Source organism: Pristis pectinata, chromosome 23, assembly GCF_009764475.1.
Source record: "Pristis pectinata isolate sPriPec2 chromosome 23, sPriPec2.1.pri, whole genome shotgun sequence".
Taxonomy (NCBI): domain Eukaryota; kingdom Metazoa; phylum Chordata; class Chondrichthyes; order Rhinopristiformes; family Pristidae; genus Pristis; species Pristis pectinata.
In genome coordinates this window covers 18,999,896-19,019,606 of record NC_067427.1, presented here as the reverse complement: position 1 = coordinate 19,019,606, position 19,711 = coordinate 18,999,896, and the positions used below count along the sequence as shown (strand labels likewise).

General features: G+C 44.0%; 1 protein-coding gene across 6 annotated transcripts; it reads left to right on the top strand.

The window, feature by feature from the left end:
* Positions 1-314: 314 nt before the first annotated feature.
* Positions 315-18,365, top strand: med22 (mediator complex subunit 22). Of its 6 annotated transcripts, none has more exons than XM_052037357.1 (5): positions 316-378; positions 6,929-7,071; positions 9,320-9,400; positions 12,018-12,226; positions 17,136-18,365. In XM_052037357.1, the coding sequence occupies exons 2-5, from the start codon at positions 6,949-6,951 to the stop codon at positions 17,347-17,349; spliced, it is 627 nt and encodes a 208-aa protein (XP_051893317.1). In that variant the 5' UTR covers positions 316-378; positions 6,929-6,948; the 3' UTR covers positions 17,350-18,365. The 6 variants fall into 6 exon arrangements, with proteins under 6 accessions (XP_051893320.1, XP_051893317.1, XP_051893315.1 ...); XM_052037355.1 differs by having other exon boundaries at positions 17,130-18,365; XM_052037356.1 differs by lacking the exon at positions 316-378 and adding an exon at positions 826-970 and having other exon boundaries at positions 17,130-18,365.
* Positions 18,366-19,711: the final 1,346 nt, after the last annotated feature.

The window sequence follows — 19,711 nt, the reverse complement described above, 5'->3', positions numbered from 1 at the left end:
GTCTATAACTGTAAACTGTCATTGTTGCGTTAACAGATCCTGTACAATTTCATCTAATGTCTGAGCTGTCTCGTATAATTCCTGTGCGGGACATTTTGGAGATCATGTCACGATCACTGTTCCCAGACTCCGCAGTTTTTGTTTCCCACCATCTCCTTTATGAAGATGGCAAGACCTCACCAACATGGCGTGACCTTCCTAAGATGTAGTTCGTCACACAGACGCGCAACCGCGCTACTTTTAACGGACAGCTCAGCTAGCCATTGAGATCGCGACTTTCCCCGTCCACTCGACCCCCAACGCCAATTAGCTACGTGGGGAGGCGGGATGTAGGGCGCACGGTTTGGTGTCGGTGGCAGCGCTGTGGCGGTGGCTGAGGTGAGTTGTTCTGTGGCTGAGGGGCTGTATTTAGTTTTGCAGCGAGGTGACTGGGCCTAAGAGCGGCGAATAAACACCGGGAAAGGTGGTAGTCCCAGCTGGTGTTGGGGATCAGAGATCTACTGTTCAACCTAGGGAGGAAAGGGAGCGATGGACAGTGTGGGGGATGGTCGCCGCAGTGGGTGCCCCCTGGAGACTTGGGCACTAAGTTCAGAGACTGTGAAATGAAGGTGTTCTGCAGTCCTTGGCTGAGCCTCAGTTATGGCTCAGTGGCTTACTACGCTTGACTCTTTTTGGAACTGCGAAGACCTGCTGCAGGGGCACGAACACACTCTTGGCCAACAGTCCATTACGAAGAGTCTCGAATTTGAAATGTTGAGCCTGTTTGCCTTTCCACATACGCTGCCTGACCTGCTGAGTGTTTCCAGTCTTTTCTGTTTATATTTCAGATTTCCAGCATCTGCATAAAAGATTCCAATGCACTATTTTGCGGAATAGGGGTATCATCCTACTGCCTTGAACCTCAATCAGCACTTAAAAACCAATTGTCCTGAAATTTTTACGTGGGAGTTTGCTTGAAGTACTTCAAAAGGTATTTTGGAACACAGAATAGTACAACGCAGGAACAGGCCCTTCGGCCCACGATGTTGTGCCAAACTAACTAAATTAGTAATCAAATGCCCAACTAAACTAATCCCTTCTGCCTACACAATCTCTATGTTCCTCCATCTCCTGCACATTCATATGCCTTTCTAAGAACTTCTTGAATGCCTCTTATCATATTTGCCTCCACCACCACCCCGGCAGCACATTCCAGGCATCCACCACTCTATGTAAAATAAAAACTTGCCTGTGAACTTACCCCCTCTCACCTTAAATTCACACAGTCTGGTATTACACATTTCAACCCTGGGAAAAAGATACCGGCTGTCTATGCTATCTATGCCTCTCATAAACTATAAGATCTCCCCACAGCCTCCACCACTCCAGAGAAAACAACCTCTTTGTTTGTCTAACCTCTCCTTATATAGCAGATGCCCTCTAATCCAGGCAGCATCTTGGTAAACTTCTTCTGCACCTTCTCCAAAGCCTCCACATCCTTCCTATAATGGGGCACTCAGAATTGAGTACGATACTCCAGAGGCGGTGTAACTAGACTTCTATAAAGCTGCAACATAACTTCCCGACTCTTAAACTCAGTTCCTCAACTAATAAAGGCAAGCATGCCATATGCCTTCTTTACCACCCTATCAACCTGTGTAGCCACTTTTAAGGAGCTATAGACTTGGACCCCAAGATCCCTCTGCACATCAACACTGTTAAGGGTCTTGCCATTAACAGTGTACTATCCCTTTACATTTGATCTCCCAAATTGCAATACTTCACATTTGGTCAGGTTAAACTCCATCTGCCATTTCTCTGCCCACATCTGCAACTGATCTATATCCCACTGTATCCTTTGCCACTCTTCTACATGATCCACAACACTGCCAATCTTCGTATTGTCTGCAAACTTACTAGCCCACCCATCTATGTTTTCATTCAGGTCATTTATATATAAATCAAACAGTAGAACTCCCAGTACGGATCCCTGCAGAACACCACTAGTCACAGACCTCCAGTCAGAATAAGTCCCGTCTTCTGTGGGCCAATTCTGAACCAAACAGCCAGCTCACTGTGGATCCCATGCATCTTATTCGTCTGGATGAGCCTCCCATGAGGGATCTTGTCAAACGCCTTAATAAAATCCATGTTGACAACATTCACAGCTCTACCTTCATCAATCACCTTTTATCACCTTGAAAAACTCAATCAAGTTAGTCACTGTCCCTAAGTAGGCCATGGTTTTCCAAATGCTCATAAATCCTATCCCTAAGAATCCTCTCCAATAACTTCCCTACCACTGACGTGAGACTCACTGGTCTATAGTTTCCAGGATTATCCCTGTTTCCCTTCTTGAATAATGGAATAACATTAGCTACTCATCAGTCCTCCAAGACCTCACCTGTGGCTAGAGAGGACATGAAGATATTGGTCAAGGCTCCAGCAATCTCATCTCTTGCCTCTTTCAGTAACCTGGGGTATATCCCATCAGGCCCAAGGGACTTATCCACCTTAATGTTCTTTAAGAGTACGTTAATGTTCTTTATCATTACCTCCTTTATCTCAAAATGCCCTAGTATATCAGCACGCTTCACACTGATCTCCCTATCCTCCACATCCTTCTCCTCGGTAAATACTGATGCAAAGTACTCATTTAGGACCTCTCTCACAACTTCCACCTTCAAGCACATGTTCCTTCCTTTATTCTTAAGTGGTCCTACCTACTCCCTAGTTATCCTCTTGCTTTTGATGTATGTATAGAATGCCTTGGGATTCTCTTTAATCCCACTTGCCAAGGACTTTACATGGCACCTCCAGACTCCTAATTCCTTTCTTGAGTTCTTTTCTGGCTTCTTTATAATCCTCAAGGGCTCTGTTTGATTTTAGCTTCCTAAACCTTACATACGTTTCCTCTTTCTTCTTGACTAAATTCACCGCCTCTCTTGCCATCCAAGGTTCCCTTACCTTGCCATCTTTGTCCTTTTTACTGGAACATCCCTGTCCTGTACTCTGTGCAGTTGGTCTTTAAACACCCTCCACATGTCAGATGTGGACTTGCCCAAAAACAGCTGTTCCCAATTAACTCTCCCTAATTCCTGCCTAATGCTCTCGTAATTTTCCCTGCTCCAATTTAATACTCTCCCACGAGGTCCATACTTATCCTTATCTATAGCTATCTTAAAACTTAAAGAGTTGTGGTCACTGTTCCCTAACTGTTCTCCCACTGAAAGGTCGATCACCTGGCCAGGCTCATTACCCCAGGTCCAGTATGGCCCCTTCTCTTGTTGGACTATCTACATACTGATTTAAGAAATCCTGGATGCACCTAACAAGTTCTGCCCCATCTAAACCTCTTGCACTAAGGAGGTCCCAATCTATATTAGGGAAGTTGAAGTCACTCAGTACAACAAAACCCTGTTGTTTTTACACCTTTCCTTAATCTGCCTGCACATCTGTTTCTCAATATCTTGGTGGCTATTGGGGGTCTGTAGTGTAATCCCATTATAATTTTGTTTGATTTAAAGCACTTTGGGACATACTGAGATTATTAAAAGTACTAAAGAAAATAATACAACCCTGATTTAGACCACTCCCTCATTTTCAGTGTATCCTAACTATTTTTTCCACTTTACAGTAAACAGTTGCACCTGCCAGGGTACTAGGCTGTTCCAACGTACTTTAGAGCCTATGAAGTACTTTTGAAGCATGGCCAGTTTTGTAATGTGGGAAACATGACAGCCATTTGTGTTCAGCAAGTTCCCACAACCTTGCTCTGATAAAACCAGATCATGATTTTAGTGAAGCTGGTTGAGAGATGGATACTGGTGCAGGATACCAGAAAGAACACTTTTAATTAGTTTCAAATAGTGCTGTTGGATTGTTTACATTGGTATTGGTTTATTATTATCACTTGTACCGAGGTACAGTGAAAAAATTGTCATGCATACCGTTCGTACAGATAAATTCATTATACAGTGCATTGAGGTAGTACAGGGTAAAAACAGTAACAATACAAAGTGTCACAACTACAGAGTAAGTGCAGTGCAGGTAGACAGTAAGGTGCAAGGTCATAACAAGGCATGTTGTGAGGTCAAGAGTCCATCTCATCGTGTAAGGGAACCGTTCAATAGTTTTCTAACAGCAGGAAAGAAGCTGTCCCTGAGCCTGGTGGTAGGTGCCCTCAGGCTCCTGTATCTTCTGCCTGATGGGAGAGGAGAGGAGAGAATGTCCTGGGTGGGTGGGGTCTTTGATTATGCTGGCTGCTTCATCAAGGCAGTGAGAGGTATAGACAGAGTCCATGGAGGGGAGGCTGGTTTCCGTGATGCACTGGGCTGTGTCCACAACTCTATGCAGTTTCTTGCGGTCCCAGGCAGAGCAGTTGCCATACCAAGCTGTGATGCATCCAGATAGGATGCTTTCTATGGCGCAGCGATAAAAGTTGGTGAGTGTCAAAAGGGACAAATTTCTTTAGCCTCCTGAGGAAGTAGAGGTGCTGCTGAGCTTTCTTGGCTGTGGCATCTATGTGGTTGGGCCAGGACAGGCTATTGGTGATGTTCACTCCGAGGAACTTGAAGCTCTCAACCCTCTCGACCTCAGCACCATTGATGTAGACAGGTGCATGTATACTGCCCCCTTTCCTGAAGTCAATGACCAGCTCTTTTGTTTTGCTGACATTGAGGGAAAGGTTGTTGTCATGACACCATGTCACTAAGCTGTCTATCACCTTCCTGTACTCCAACTCATCGTTATTTGAGATACGGCCCACTACGGTGGTACATCTGCAAACTTGTAGATGGAGTTAGAGCAGAATCTGGCCACGCAGTCATGAATATATAGGGAGTGGAGTAGAGGGCTGAGGATGCAGCCTTGTGGGGCACCAGTGTTGAGAGTAATCGTGCTGGAAGTGTTGCTGCCTATCCTCACTGATTGTGGTTTGTTGGTCAGAAAGTCAAGGATTGCAGAGGGAGGTGTTGAGTCCCAGGTCTCGGAGTTTGATGATGAGTTTGCTTGGAATTATAGTATTTAAGGCGGAGCTGCAGTCAATAAACAATAGTCTAACATGGGTGTCTTTACTGTCCAGATGCTCCAGAGATGAGTGTAGGGCCAGTGAGATGGTGTCCTCTGTAGACCTGTTTCGGCAGTAGGCGAATTGCAGTGGGTCGAGGTTTTCCGGAAAGCTGGAGTTGATGTGTGCCATGACCAGCCTCTCAAAGCACTTCATGATGGTGGATGTCAGAGCCACCAGTCAGTAGTCATTAAGGCATGTTACCTTGTTTTTCTTAGGTACTGGGATGATAGTGGTCTTCTTAAAACAGGTGGGAACCTCAGATTGAAGCAGGGAGAGGTTAAGTATGTCTGCAAATGCCCCCGCCAGCTGATCAGCACAATATCTGAGGACATAGCCAGGGACACCATCCGGGCCAGATGCCTTCCGCGGGTTCACTGTCCGGAAGGCTGATCTTGTGTCCTCAAAGGTGACCACGGGTTCAGGTGCATTGGAGGCTGTCGGGGTGGGTGGTGACAAACCAATTCCCTTCTGTTCAAAACGTGCATAGAATGCGTTAAGCTCATCAGGAAGAGATGCGCTGCTGTTGACTATGCTGCCTGACTTCGTTTTGTAGTCTGTTATAGCATGTAAGCCCTACCACAACTGACGGCTAGTCTGGGACTCAGTTTTGGACTGGTATTGTCTCTTGGCATCTCTGATAGCTTTACAGAGGTCGTATCTCGATATCTTGTAAAGGTCAGGGTCACCTGATTTGAATGCAGCAGTCCTCGACTTCAGCAGGGAGTGGATCTCCCGGTTCATCCATGGTTTCCAGTTTGGGAACACCCATATTGTCCTCTTTGGTACATAGTCCTTGACTCACTTGCTGATTAAGTCCGTGATGGTGGTGACGTATTCATCAAGACTGGCAGCTGAGTCGTTGAACATGGACCAGTCCACTGACTCAAAGCAGTCGCGTAGAAGCCCTGCATGACTTTCTGTACTGGATCCTCCTGTTTCAGCCTCTGTTGGTATGCAGGGAGAAGGAGCACAGCCTGGTGGTCTGATTTACCGAATTGAGGGCTGGGGTAGCTCGGAAGGCATCTTTGATGGTGGTATAGCAATGGTCAAGGGTGTTTGTGCCCCTGGTGGAACAGAAGACGTGCTGGTAGTACTTTGGTGACGCACTCTTGATGTTGGCCTGGTTGAAGTCACCTGCAATAATGAAGAGGGCCTCAGGGTATCCTGTTTCAAGGCTGTTGACCACAGAGTGTAGCTCATTGACTGCAGGCTTCATGTCCATCTGGGGTGGGATGTAGACTGCCATCAGGATAGCTGAAGTGAACTCCTGTGGCAGGTAGTATGGTTGAGACTTCACTGTTAGATATTCCAGGCTGGGTGAGCTGGAGCTCGCCAGGACCGTCACGTCCGAGCGCCACGAGTTATTGATTAAGAAGCAGTCCCCTCTGCCTCTAACTTTGCCCGAGGACGCTCTACGGTCCATTCGGTGGATTGAGAAACCCTCAGGTTGTATGGCACAGTCAGGTGAAGCAGGTGTAAGCCAAGTTTTGGTGAGACATAGAACACAGCAGTCCCTCAGTTCTCTTCATCCACCTGAGGGGCAAAACCACCCCGGTTTAATATCATGTAAGAAACCACAACAGTCTCTGAATTCTGTGGTCAAACCTTTGGACTGTAACTCAATCTTTGTTCTTTGAAACAAGATTCACCATAACCAGCAACTTTAGGCTATTGCATTGATTATCATCCCTTAGAGTTTTGCTGTGACCAGTACACTATTGTCACCAGCTCTAGGCCATGACTATACAGGAATTGTGATCACTTATCATACATCTGGGAAAGGCACTCCTGTTGAACTGAACAACAGCACAAGACAGCAGAGAAGCTGTTGAAAATGTTTTAATAACATGCTGCTTTGCATATTGTGACTTCTATCAGTGCAGGGCAACAAGACCAGAATGTCACAGCAACGGACACTGCCTCAAAGTAAAGAGCTCCTGCTCCAGTCCTACAACAAGAGATTGAAAGATGACATCAAATCTATTCTGGATAACTTCACAGAAATCATTAAAAGTGCTCGGGTACGTGGCAACCATTCTGGACCAAACTGCGAGTGCAGCTGGCCTGCGAAAGAGCTTTAATTTTGCCTAAGATTAATCATTTAAGGAGATTATTTTTTCAGAGGTGCATCTGGGTCCTGAAATTTACTGGGGCAGGATTTCCAGGGGTAGTTGTCAGGAAATGTGCATACATAGACTCTGAGGATGTAACCGCCGAGCATGCATGCATTTTTTTCTGGCAGTCTGATTGACAGGTTTGGTTCCACATTGTATGGGGAATGGTATAGAAGAGATTGCAACCCAGGAGAAGTTAGGTTTCCACCTGCATGGAGAAGAGATCGTGGGAAGATTGGGTTATATAGGTTTACTGTGATGTGAAGGTCAGTGGTTTTGTTGCAGGAAGCAGAGGGAATGGGTTAGTTTGGCTGGAAGGGAAGTATTACTGCTCCTTCTCACTCACAGTCTGGAAAAGTACGACTTTTCTACACGCCAATTCCGGTCTCTGTTGAGCCACTGGGTTTACATTTGGCCCTTTCAGTGTGTGCTGATGGTTTCCATCTCACAAATCATTCACCCTAACCTCCTGCTTGCCTCACCCCTCCAACAGCTTTTAATGTCTCATGCAGACTAACCCCATTCTGCCCCCGTAACTTTAAATGTTTTTTTTCCAGAAACTTGATAAACTTTTAAAAGAATTTTAGACTTTGTTTCATAACACTGTGATCAACCATCTTGTTCCAGTCTCCCTTCTGATTCCTTTGCGATTTGTTTTAAATTTGTTCCTCTCTTTTCTGGCTCAGAGACTCATAGTGTCTTTACTTTCAGAGCTACTCCCTCAGTCAGGTCACTTTTGTACATTGTCTGCTCCTAATTTCTCAAGTTTCCTGTCACATCCGTGCCTGTACCCTGTCATTGGGAAGGATGAGTTTTCTGCCCATCTTTTTTTTTATAAACCTTATAAACTACAACAACAGGATGGCACAGCCAGTAAAGGCCTTGCCTCACAGTTCCAGTGACCCGGGTTCAATCCCTAACCTCTGATGCTGTCTGAGTGGAGCTTGCACATAGTTCCACGCAGCTTCATCTCATATTATCAGCATATTGTTCTTACTGGTTTATGCAGCTTCTTTTTAAATGCCTCTATGCAATTCACCTGAACCACTCCATGTAGTGTTCTACTCATTCTTCAGAAGAAGTTTCTCACGAATTTCTTGCTGGATTTATTAGTGACGATCTTGTAGTTATGATTCCTGGTTCTGCACTCGCCCAGATTGGAAACATCTGCCCATTCATAACTTTAAAGGCTTTTATCAGGTCAGCCTCAGTCTTTGCTTTTTTAGAGAAACGAGCTCTGTCCTGTTCAGTTGTTGCATGGTTAGAACCTCAGTTGTGGTATCATCTTTATTGCACCTTCCCCACTGCTGCTGTATTTAGAATATGGGAAAAAAAGAACTGTGCAGAAAATCTAACACATTACCTCTGAAAATATTTGACAGAGAAGAAAATAGTTTGGTCAGACATTTTTCCAGTAAGGTCCTTGTCCCATATGATCCACCAGGGTGAGCAGAAAGGATGTTTGCTCATGTGGGAGAATCCAGAACCAGCGGTCACTGCTTTATAGAAACTGGTGGCCCACTTAAGACAGGAACGAGGCAATTTTTTTTTCTCTCAGGGTTGTGAGACTCTGTTCTGAAAGTTCAGTGAAAGCAGTCTGCATATTTTTAAGGCAAGGTCATTTAGATTCTTGATCAGCAACAGGGTGAAAGATTAAACGTAGGTAAGTAAGAATATGACTTTCTCCTGCTCCTAATATGTACATTCATATGTTGTAATAGATTGTTTCCTATAAAGGGAATTTGGGGTGATAGGGAACTGGGAAAGAAGAGATGAGGCATGGGGCAGATCAGCCATGATCATATTGAAAGGCAGGACAGGGGTGAGGAGCCGAGGAGCCTACACCTGCTGTTTCCTTATGCACCTCAGTGGAGCATTGATAGGTGGAGTTTCTGGTTACCCATGCTGTTAGTGCGAGGGTGAGCACCCGTTCTTGCATCCTGCTTCACTATTCATGGAGCTAATGAGTAGCAAACTGCCAGCTGGAGACGTAAGAGACTGCAGATGCTGGCAGTTTGCAGCAAAAAACAATCTGCTGCAGGAACTCAGCGGCTCAAGCAGCATCTGTGAGAGTAAAGGAATTGTCGACATTTCGAGTCGAAACCCTGCATCAGGACCTCCCACAGACAATCTGAAGCTAAATCTTATCTTGCAGGTTGAAGATGAGACACAGGTTTCCCGTGCGACTCAGTGTGAACAAGATCACTACGAGATGCATGTGAGAGCAGCAAATATTGTACGTACCATAGAGCTCAAACGCACAATTTTGTCTGTGTAGTTTCTTTATTCTCTGCTTCTCCTCTCGAGTTCCACACGCACTGACCCTCACTGGAGGATGGGTCCCACACGCACTGACCCTCTCTGGGGGACGGGTCCCACACACACTGACCCTCTCTGGGGGACGGGTCCCACACACACTGACCCTCACTGGAGGATGGGTCCCACACGGACTGACCCTCTCTGGGGGACGGGTCCCACACACACTGACCCTCACTGGAGGATGGGTCCCACACACACTGACCCTCACTGGGGGACAGGTCCCACACACACTGACCCTCACTGGGCGACAGGCTCCACAAACACTGGTACTGGTTCCATGAACAGTGATCATAGATCTCTCATGGATATCCTTTGCTCCAGTATTGATGGTGCTATACTTGTCATTCCTTTTTCAGGTTTCCCTACCTCTCCTTTGCCCTTTAAAGCTGCCTATTCGATTGGTTTCTGTTCAGGCCATAATATCTCCATTTGTGACTCAAATTTTATTTTGGTTTGCGCTCTTTTGCTGAGCTTTGGGGCAATCTTGCTGTGTTAAAGGTGCAGTGAAGTATGCTGTTGTTGACGATGAGTTTCATTGAGTTATTTGAGCAATAAGAGAATCATTTGATCCTGCTTTAGCAAAGTCTGCTTGTGGAATATTTCCAACCAGACTGAGAAAAGTTAGGATGGGGCACCTTGGGCAGAATTTCCCCTCCATTCACTTACAGTGCTGCTGGCTTTAATGGGAATCTCAAACCAACAACACAACTCCTAGTGAAACTTGAAAACATTAAACCATTGACCATGTGTATACGTAGAAAAGCACCTTAAATGGGAGGATTACTCTCTCATCACAGATGCTGCCTGACCTGCATTTTCTGTTTTTAATACAGCTGAACACAATGTTGCTCTTCATCTTTGGAACCATAGGAAGCTAGAATTAGAAGTTCATTTTAATTTTGGTAAAGATTTTGCATAATAGTCAAAAGCAATTTGGCAAGAAATAACTAATATCCATAACATAAGTTCAGAATAAGGTTTATTATCACTGACTTACTTGACATGAAATTTGTTGTTTTGCAGCAGCTGTACAGTGCAAAGACATAGAAATCACGATAAATTATTTTTAAATAAATAAATAAATAAATAAATAGTGGCCCCCAAAAAAAAGGAATAACAAGGTTGTGTTCATGGACCATTCAGAAATCTGACGGCAGAGGCGAAGAAGCTGTTCCTAAATTGTTGAGTGTGGGTCTTCAGGATCCTGTACCTCCTCCCCAATGGTGGTAACAAGTCGAGGGCGTGTCCCGGATGGAGAGAGTCCTTAGTGATGGATGCCACCTTCTTGAGGCACTGCCTCTTGAAGATGTCCTCAATGGTGGAGAGGATTTTGCCTGTGATGGAGCTGGCTGAGTCTACGACCCTCTGCAGCCTCTTGCCATCCTGTGCATTGGCACCTCCATACCAGGCGGTGATGCAACCAGTCAGAATGCTCTCCACTGTACATCTATAGAAATTTGCAAGTGTCTTTGGAGACATACCAAATCTCCTCAAACTCCTAACGTAGTAGAGCCACTGGCATGTCTTCTTCGTTATTGCCTCAATGTATTGAGCCCAGGATAGATCCTCTGAGATGTTGACACCCAGGAACATCAGGATGTTGAGTGCGAGGTTGTTATTGCGACACTGCTCAACCAGCTGAACTATCTCACTCGTGTATGCCTCCTTGTCGCCATCTCAGATTTTACCAACAACAGTGGTGTCATCTGCGAATTTATGGACGACATTTGAACTGTGCTTAGCCACACAGTCATGAGTGTAAAGAGAGTAGAGTGGTGGGCTAAACATGCATCCTTGAGGTGTACCTGTGTTGATTGTCAGCGAGGAGGAGAGGTTACAGGTATATTAAAGGTATTACAGTTCCTGATGACTTTTTCCATTATACTGTCTTAAATCAGCATTTACAAAGGAAGTTTTCAATGTAAATTCATCACCCTGAAATTGCACTCTTTGGCATGGATTCGTATCTTACAGTGGTAAATGTCATTTATAAATATGGACAATGATTTGTAATAGAAATGTGTAAGTAAGGAGTGAGAGCTATCCAGAAGCAATATTTTTTTAAAAACTGGACTATTAAGGGATGAGGTCAGGAAGCTTTCCTTCATACAAATATGGGGGAGTTCTGGAAACCTGTATCCTGAAAAGTTGAGGAGGGTGGAAGGCAACTGAAAATTTCGAAGCGGACTCTGGTTCATTTTTGTTAAGCAAAGGACATTTGTGGTTACTTAAGTGGTTAGATGAATTTATGGTATCTGAATAATGGAGCAGATTCAAGCAGCTAAATGGACTGCTGTTTCCATATAATAGGTTCAGGCAGTTGCAAGTCTACGTCTTGTTTCCATGTCCTTAAGAGCAGAATGTTGGACTTAAAAAAAAATTAGCTGCACATCCAGTTCCAATCATCCCTCACCCACATCCCTAAATCAGGGCTTCACTTAACACCACGTGAGAATGCACAGAGAAATTGGCTTGTAAATTCACAGTAACATGTACGTGGATTTGTGTTTTCGTCCTGTGCTGCCTTGGTTTAGGTGCGTGCTGGGGAGTCTCTGATGAAGCTGGTGTCAGACCTTAAACAGTTCCTGATTCTGAACGACTTTCCCTCGGTGAATGAAGCCATTAACCAGCGAAAGCAGCAGCTTCGGAATCTACAGGAAGAGTGTGACAAGAAGCTGATCACCCTGAGAGATGAGATTGCAGTTGATCTGTATGAGCTGGAAGAAGAATATTACTCCTCCAGGTACAAATAGCACGGGACTGCCGTCCCTCAGCCTCAAACGTCTGAGCAGCCACAACAGGGGCCCTGACATACTCCACAGTGTAACAAGTCTCACCTTCTCAGAACGTTATACATTTTTAATCCCACAACATAGTATTCTTCTATCACCATATTTAACAATCTGAGGTTCTTACATTAGTATATTCTTGTACTGATTCCATTGCGCCAATATACTTCATTGAGATGAGAAGGGGTTTCTATTTAAACTGTTTCCATAATGCTGCTTATTATCGATATCCCTATGCCATGCACTAGAAATGGAAATCTTTCTTTCTTTCCAGTATTTTATGGGCATGATTTGTGTTCTGGTTGAAGCACCCCTACAGTACATGATCATCAGCTGACTACAGTCTCAATCGAACACAATGGCTACTCTTACAACCCTACCAGTCAGTGCCCATTAGCATTGTGTAGAGTCTTGCGTAAGGGGGTAGGAGAAACTCTTGTGTGTTTTAACACACTTCCTCCTCGTCCCAACTCTGCGTGATATTAAACAAATTCCTGACGCACAGCTAAAAAATACTGTAAGTAAATGAAAAGTTTCTTATGCTTTCCCACCCCCTTTCCACCATGCCCTTCAAAACAAGACATGCTGATTCCCCATGGGGGAACTGTGGGGTAAAAATGGCCTCCTTAGAGGAGCAAGCCCAGCCGAGAGTTTTTGCCAGTCAATCAATCTTCAAACATTCTTGGGTTCAAGGAGTGTCACTGAAATATCCCCTAATGCAACTTTGAAGAAGTTCCCTCTGCTCCAACATCTGTTAGAGGAGTTTGCTTTTTCCTTTTGTAGAAGGCATTGAAACTTAGAACATACCTTTTATGCGAGGCAGAAAAAAATGCTCCTTTAATGTTCAACAAACCAGTGCAATCATTTTAAAATGATGGAAATTGGACAGAATGTTCCTGTCCTGTTTTATGCAATGAAGATATGAGAATTTTTAGACTTTTTAAAGCACAAACTGAAATTTTATATCTCCCTAAAATATAATCTTATACAATTTATGTATGCACTACCCCTTGTTTGTCAACCTTTAGACATCACACTGTGTATAACACAAACTTCATATTTTTGGGGGAGGGATGAAGTCCTGTATTTGTTTGTCTGCAGTAGAATGACATTGTGGTCATAAAATAGGCTAGTTACATGGAACACTCCTTTATTTCGATGAGCAGCATGTTAAAGAGCATTTGATTTAACTATAACCAACATCACAAGACATTTTATATATAATAATCACTGCAGCAACATTTTATATAATATACGTATATATTTTGATATCTTTGTAAGCTGTGAAATGGAAAAAAAAACCTTTCCTAAGTTGCAAATGTTAAAATTGAAGCGCTGAGTAATTCAGAACCTCTTCCGCTCCCACACTGAACTAGACGATAAAACCGGCAGTGCTTTTACAGTGAACCTACTTTCCTTATATATCCCATATCAGTTCTGCCAATTGCCTGATTATCCCTATAGTATAACTGTTGTAAGTTACTTGCTCATCTTCTCTTTCAGTGTTGTGCTGCACATATATGTGTGGCATATCAAAGTGGTCTCTTAACAGAAAATCCCATAACACTTAGTCTTCAACTAGCTGTAGAGCCTCATATATTCAATGCCCATACAAGTGTAATGTTGTTCCTACATATTATGTTGGTCTGTACACTGTGAATCCCATGATATCAGTGTTGTGACTGAGCTGTACATCCCACAATATTCCATGCACAAACCACATACTTTTCCCATTATATGATTACTGTCCCTCTGCTCAGTAACTCTGCTGCTCAGCAAATAGGGCTTTGGTCATGGCCTGTCCTAGCTAGATCCAGAGACTGGGCCCCAGAGCCCAAGACCTCTGTCCTGTGCTGTAAAGTACTATTGGGCTTAGAATTCCTTCTCAGCCACACAATTCCATCCCTCGTGTGTATGCAGAATACCAGTCTCAGCCAGGAACGGGGTGGGGGGGAGGGGGGGGCAGTGGAATGCCACAGTCGCTCCTCGTCTAGTGAGTAGAAGGGGAGAAATCAATCACACTTTCTTCTGATAACTGCTAGTATGACTGATTCTTACTGGAAAGTGTGCGTGTTCATGCATACAATTAGGTGAGAACAGTATTGGATTGAGTGGCAGTGCCACCCACAGTCAAATAGATTGTCACAAAAGATGGTCAGCGTTGATGTGGTTGGCCAAAAAACCTGGTTCTGTGATTGCGTGACCTTGCCACTCTATCACATCCAAAGAATGGCTGTTTGGAGTTGGTGTAGGACAATGAGAAATCAGAGAATAGCCAGTCCTCTTGTATCCATTAGCACAAAGAAAGCCAGCACCCTTGGGTGAAGGGAGTGGAGAAATAACTAATCAGAGTTTGAAGATTGTATGTGGAAAAAGAGCACATGAAAACTTCCCAAATATCTCTGTATATCTTTTAGAATCAATGTGACCACCTCTTGCACATATTGCTGATTCTATTTCAGTGAAACACATTCCTCAGGTTTTAAAGCTTTATGTCTCTGAGGCCTGTAATGGCTTAGAGCATGGACTGAAAGCATAACTTACTTTAACTAACAGGTCCTTCCAGTAGTGATGTCCAAATGAATGTTACATTTAATAATTGTCATTTAAACCTTGTGCCTTGTTCACTGTTCCCAACATTTTAAAGAAAGTTGTTTTTATTTCTGTACTTGTTTTATTTTAAGATTTATATATAATTTAGACTGGGTGCTAATTTTGTTACATATTCCAGCATCCCACTTTAAACATTCAACATTTTATATACTACTTAAATAAAGTTAAAACATACAGATCATTGATTTTTCAATTTCTGTGTTTCCATTTAATGTCATACCTCATGTAATTTAAGTTCCACGAATTTTCCATCTGTCATTTGCTTTCTCTTGAATTAATTTTCTTAGAAATTTTACTTTTATTCAAAAGACAAAGTTATTATGAAAAAGTTGAGGTGGTAAAAACACAACCAAGCCCACAGAAATTGGGAAAGAGTCGGCCTTTCTCCCCAGACTTTACTGCTTTGGCTGATCACCTGTCAGAATAGGGATAGAGCTGCTGCTTCAGTGGGACAGTATAGAGAGAGCTTTACTAAGTATCTAACCTGTGCTAATCTGGCTGGGGTGTTTGATGTGGCCATTGAAGATTCCTGTTTTGAAGCTTATTTTCTAACAAAGAACTGACATTCAACAAGAACTTGCATTAATTTGGTGCCTTTAATGTAACAAAACATGCCCAAGACAGGTAAGGAGGTGATTTTTCAAATCTTACGCCATGCCACAGGGAACGTTAGGGTAGGTGACCAAAAGATTGGCTGTAGAAGTAAGATTTAAGGGGTGTCTTAAACTGGGAGAGAGGTTTATGGTGGAGCACTTAAAATCAGGATTGCACTGACAGCCAGAATTTGAGTAACACAGAGAGGTCTATAGAGTTAGAAAGATAGAACGTAAAACCACAGACGGATTTGAACAGGAGGATGAGAATTGCCAGGCTAGCGACCACTGCAGGTCAGTGAGCACTAGGAGTGATAGGTGAACAGGACAGGGTGAGTTAGGATATGGGTAACAGCTCCTGATAGGTGACGTAGATAGCTTTGGAATAGTAAACTGCCAGGGAACAGAGAATAGAATGGGAAAATACCTGAATTTGTATTTAAGTAGTCAAGAGACACTGAGAATGTTTGTGTACTTGTTCTTGCACAAAGACCCTTACTTCAGTCCCCCAAGTTTAGCTGTGGCTCTGTCGATAGCCTCTTACTTCTGAGATGTGAGCAAAACAAAATCTATTGCAGTACTGAGGGAGTGTTGCATTGTCAGGGCTGATTTCCTTTGGTTGAGTTGTTTAACTGAGGTCTTGAAGGCCTGTTGGAAAAGGTCCTATGGCACTGATTTAAGGAACAGCAGGGAAACCTTGGTGCCTGGCCAATATTTATCCCTTAACCAACAAATCCAAAACATAGATTACCTACACTGCAATAGTGGCCAACCAGGGAGCTTAGTGGGTTTAAATCCTAAGTATTATTGCTGACTAAACTTGTGGGCATTGGTGTTGTTGTGTACACTAGTCAGTGAAAGTAAGTATGCAAATACTTGGTTAAGAAGGCAAACAGTTGTTCAAGGCCTCGGTGAGACCACACCTTGAGTACTATGTACAGTTTTGGTCTCCCTGTCTGAGGAAGGACGTTCTTGCTATGGAGGGACTGCAATGAAGGTTCACCAGACTGATTCCCAGGACTGACTGATGCACAAAGATATCCTAGAGTGGCAGGATTGACACATTAAGGGAGATTAGGACAATTGGCTTATATTTGCTAGAGTTTAAAAGAGAGGATCTACTGAAACTTATAAATTCACGACAGGACTAGACACACTAGATGCTGAAATATGTTCCCAATGGCGGGGCTGTCCAGAACCAGGGGTCATAGCCTAAGGATACAGGAAGGTCATGTAGGACTAAGAAGAGGAGAAATATTTTCACCTAGAGAATGGGGAACCTGAGTTCTCAGTTGATGCCTAATCATTAAATTGATTCAATAAGGAGTTGGATATAGTTCTTATGGCCAGATCAAGGGATATGAGGAGAAAGCAGGGACACGGTACTGAATTTGGGTGATCAGCTATGACTATATTGAATGATAGAATAGGCTCAAAGGGCCAAATAGCCTCCTGTTCCTGTTTTCTATGTTAAAGGTGTTTTGTTGGTGGTTCAGCACTTTGGGAGTTCCTGAACTGTTGAAAGGCACTACAGAAATGCAAGTTCTTCCCTTTCTTTGTCACTAACTCCCTTTGTTTTTTTTTGTCATGCTCTTGATTCGTTCTTACATCCGTTGCTCTTCTTTCTTACGCCATCTTTGTTCCTGGCAAGCTACAGCCTGTGGGATGGTGCTGACCTCCCACTCTGTGAAGCGTACCGGAGACGGGAGGAGGAGGGGGCGGTGACGCCTGAAGAAGAGATGGCAGTGGAAGTCGTGCCCTCAGCCTCGGTGGCAGCTCCCGGAGAAGCTAACGCTGGAGCAGCGCTGAGCACCACAGCCCTGCAGCCACAGGTGAACGGCCACAGAGCGGGGACCCCGGACCCTGTCTGAAGGGCAGGAGTGACCCTGGACCGGGCAGCGAGCTCAATAAGCGCCCTGCCCACAGCGAACAAAGCTTCCCTCCCACGTTGGAATAGAGCAGTAACATGGACAAGTGAAAGTTTCACAGCACGTGTTCAAAATGGCCATGCCTCCTCTAACACTGTTCACAAGATGCTGTTGACCGGGCAAATGCGTCAATGGACAAAGGAATCCCGGGAAATTGTAAGGCTGTGGTAGCAGAACTAGGTGGGCTTGCTGGCATCTGAAAGAGGTGGATTTGTCATGCGGGTGGGGTGAAGCTGGTCTTGCGGCACTGGCACAGCGTGGCTAACAGTGACTAGCCTGCCCTTGGTCTCTCCAGTTAAAGGGGAACAGCAAACAAAATGAGGGCAGGAAAGTGGGTGAAGCTGGTTAGCCATTGCTGAAAGGCCAGCTTTCTCTCCAGCATTCCCTTGGACTGAGTTGTCTTCACCACCCTCATCCTAACTCTTTCACCTGATCAACCTGCTGTCCACTCTCGCCTCTTTTTGAAAGGGAGACTTTCTTTTGCCTGCTGTTTGGTTAAATCATTGATTTTCCCCATTACCGTGTTAGTAACTGGGACTTCATGGCATTGTCTGACATATGTGGTACATAAATGTAATGGCAACAGTTTCATTTACTTGCTTGTGAGTTCTAAGCTGGGAGGCTTCTGGGCGAAACAACCAAGTCGAACAGGGAAATGTAAGGTAGGACATTTAATATACTCTTAATTTCAAACTGCTTAATCTCAAGAGAGTGGCAAGCAGCAAAAGTGTTAGCAAAATCTTATGATGAAAGTGATTTGGTGCAATACTGCCTGAAGCTGAATGACTGACTAACTCAGTGTACTCCTCAACAGTATTACTTGGCACAATCATAGTGTGATGAGCTAGACCTCTTTAAAAGAGAAATGTCAGTGTCTTTAAGTATTCCCCCTCTCAAAGAACTGTACCAGCAAAATAACATTGTGTAATATTTGAATTTGTTAGTAAATTTCAACCAGAGACACTTGTTCTGTGCTTTTTGTCCCTTAGGTTCTCAGTCAAGGTGTGTAAAAGTTAAGCCATTGTTGTGAAAGCAGTGCCCCACAAGATTAGTGAATGGTGGAGTATATTAGCCTGTCCTCATGTGGTAAAGCAGTGATGGTCACACCAGATTTGGGGAGAGGGAATGTGGGGGGGTGGGGGGGGACAATGCTGGAAGAAACAGCTGGCAATCCTACTCCTGTCCCTTGATACCCTACCCACAGAATGACAGTTTGATGGCTTGCCTTATATACTGCGTTTTGTGAAAGTGATCAGGTTTCAAACATGGGATGAGGAACATGAGGATGTAAAGGAAAGAAACATTTCTCATTGTAATTCCAGTCTGATTGGAGACAAGTCAAACTTCAGTTATACAACAATGGCTACATTAAAATTATTGGCTGACTCTTAACTGCTTGATATTGGCACTAACAGGAAGTAGTGTTCTCTCCTGACCTGTGCCTATAGCCACTTGTGTAAGAGTCCAGCACTGGAGACCTGAACTGATAATCTTGATGATTCTGACATTAAATCTCACTACGGCAATTTGAGAATTTTAGTTTGCAGAAACTATAAATAAAAAGTTGGTATCATAAAAGTGACCATAACACAGTAACGTGGATGCAAATCCCAACTGGTTCACTGCTCCCTCTAAGGATGGAAACCTGCAACTCTTGCTCAGTTTTGTTATTTTTGACTTATTTTACTGTTCTTAAGTCTCTCAGCATGCTGCCAAACCAGCGGCCAGCAGGTTACAAAGAACTCAGATCACCACCTCTGAGCTTTGAATGGATGGGCAATAAATGCCAGACTTTCCGGTGCCACCTGCACATCAGGTCATCTGTTTTTAGGTTTTGTTTGGGGATGATCGAGAGACTGACTTCTCTTCTGAGCCCCTTTTAGTTGATGTTGCTGCCCTTGGCCACTCACCTCATCCACTTGCTGGCTTGCACCAGAAATTGCAACAGCCAGCAGGGGAGCTTACAAACTGAATAGGCACGGTTTGAGATGACAAAAAAGTTAAGGACAGAGAAAGTTTGGTGAAAGCCGAGTAGGAATAAGCAAGAGAATGTAGAACAGAAGAGAATTATTAAATAGTACAAAAAGGAGGAAAATTTGAGTGAAGAAAGGTTACAAATTAGTTTTATCTGGGGGGGAAAAGGCACATTCAACTCTGCAGTGCTCCCTTGGTGCTGTCTTTCTGACAAAGAAGCACTTCCTCTGTAGTGCCCCTTCAGTAGTACAACACCTGCTCAGGACTAATCCAGTACAGTGTTGTACTGCCTCTCCAGCAGCACTGACAGCCCCTCTGAAAGTGCAGGGCT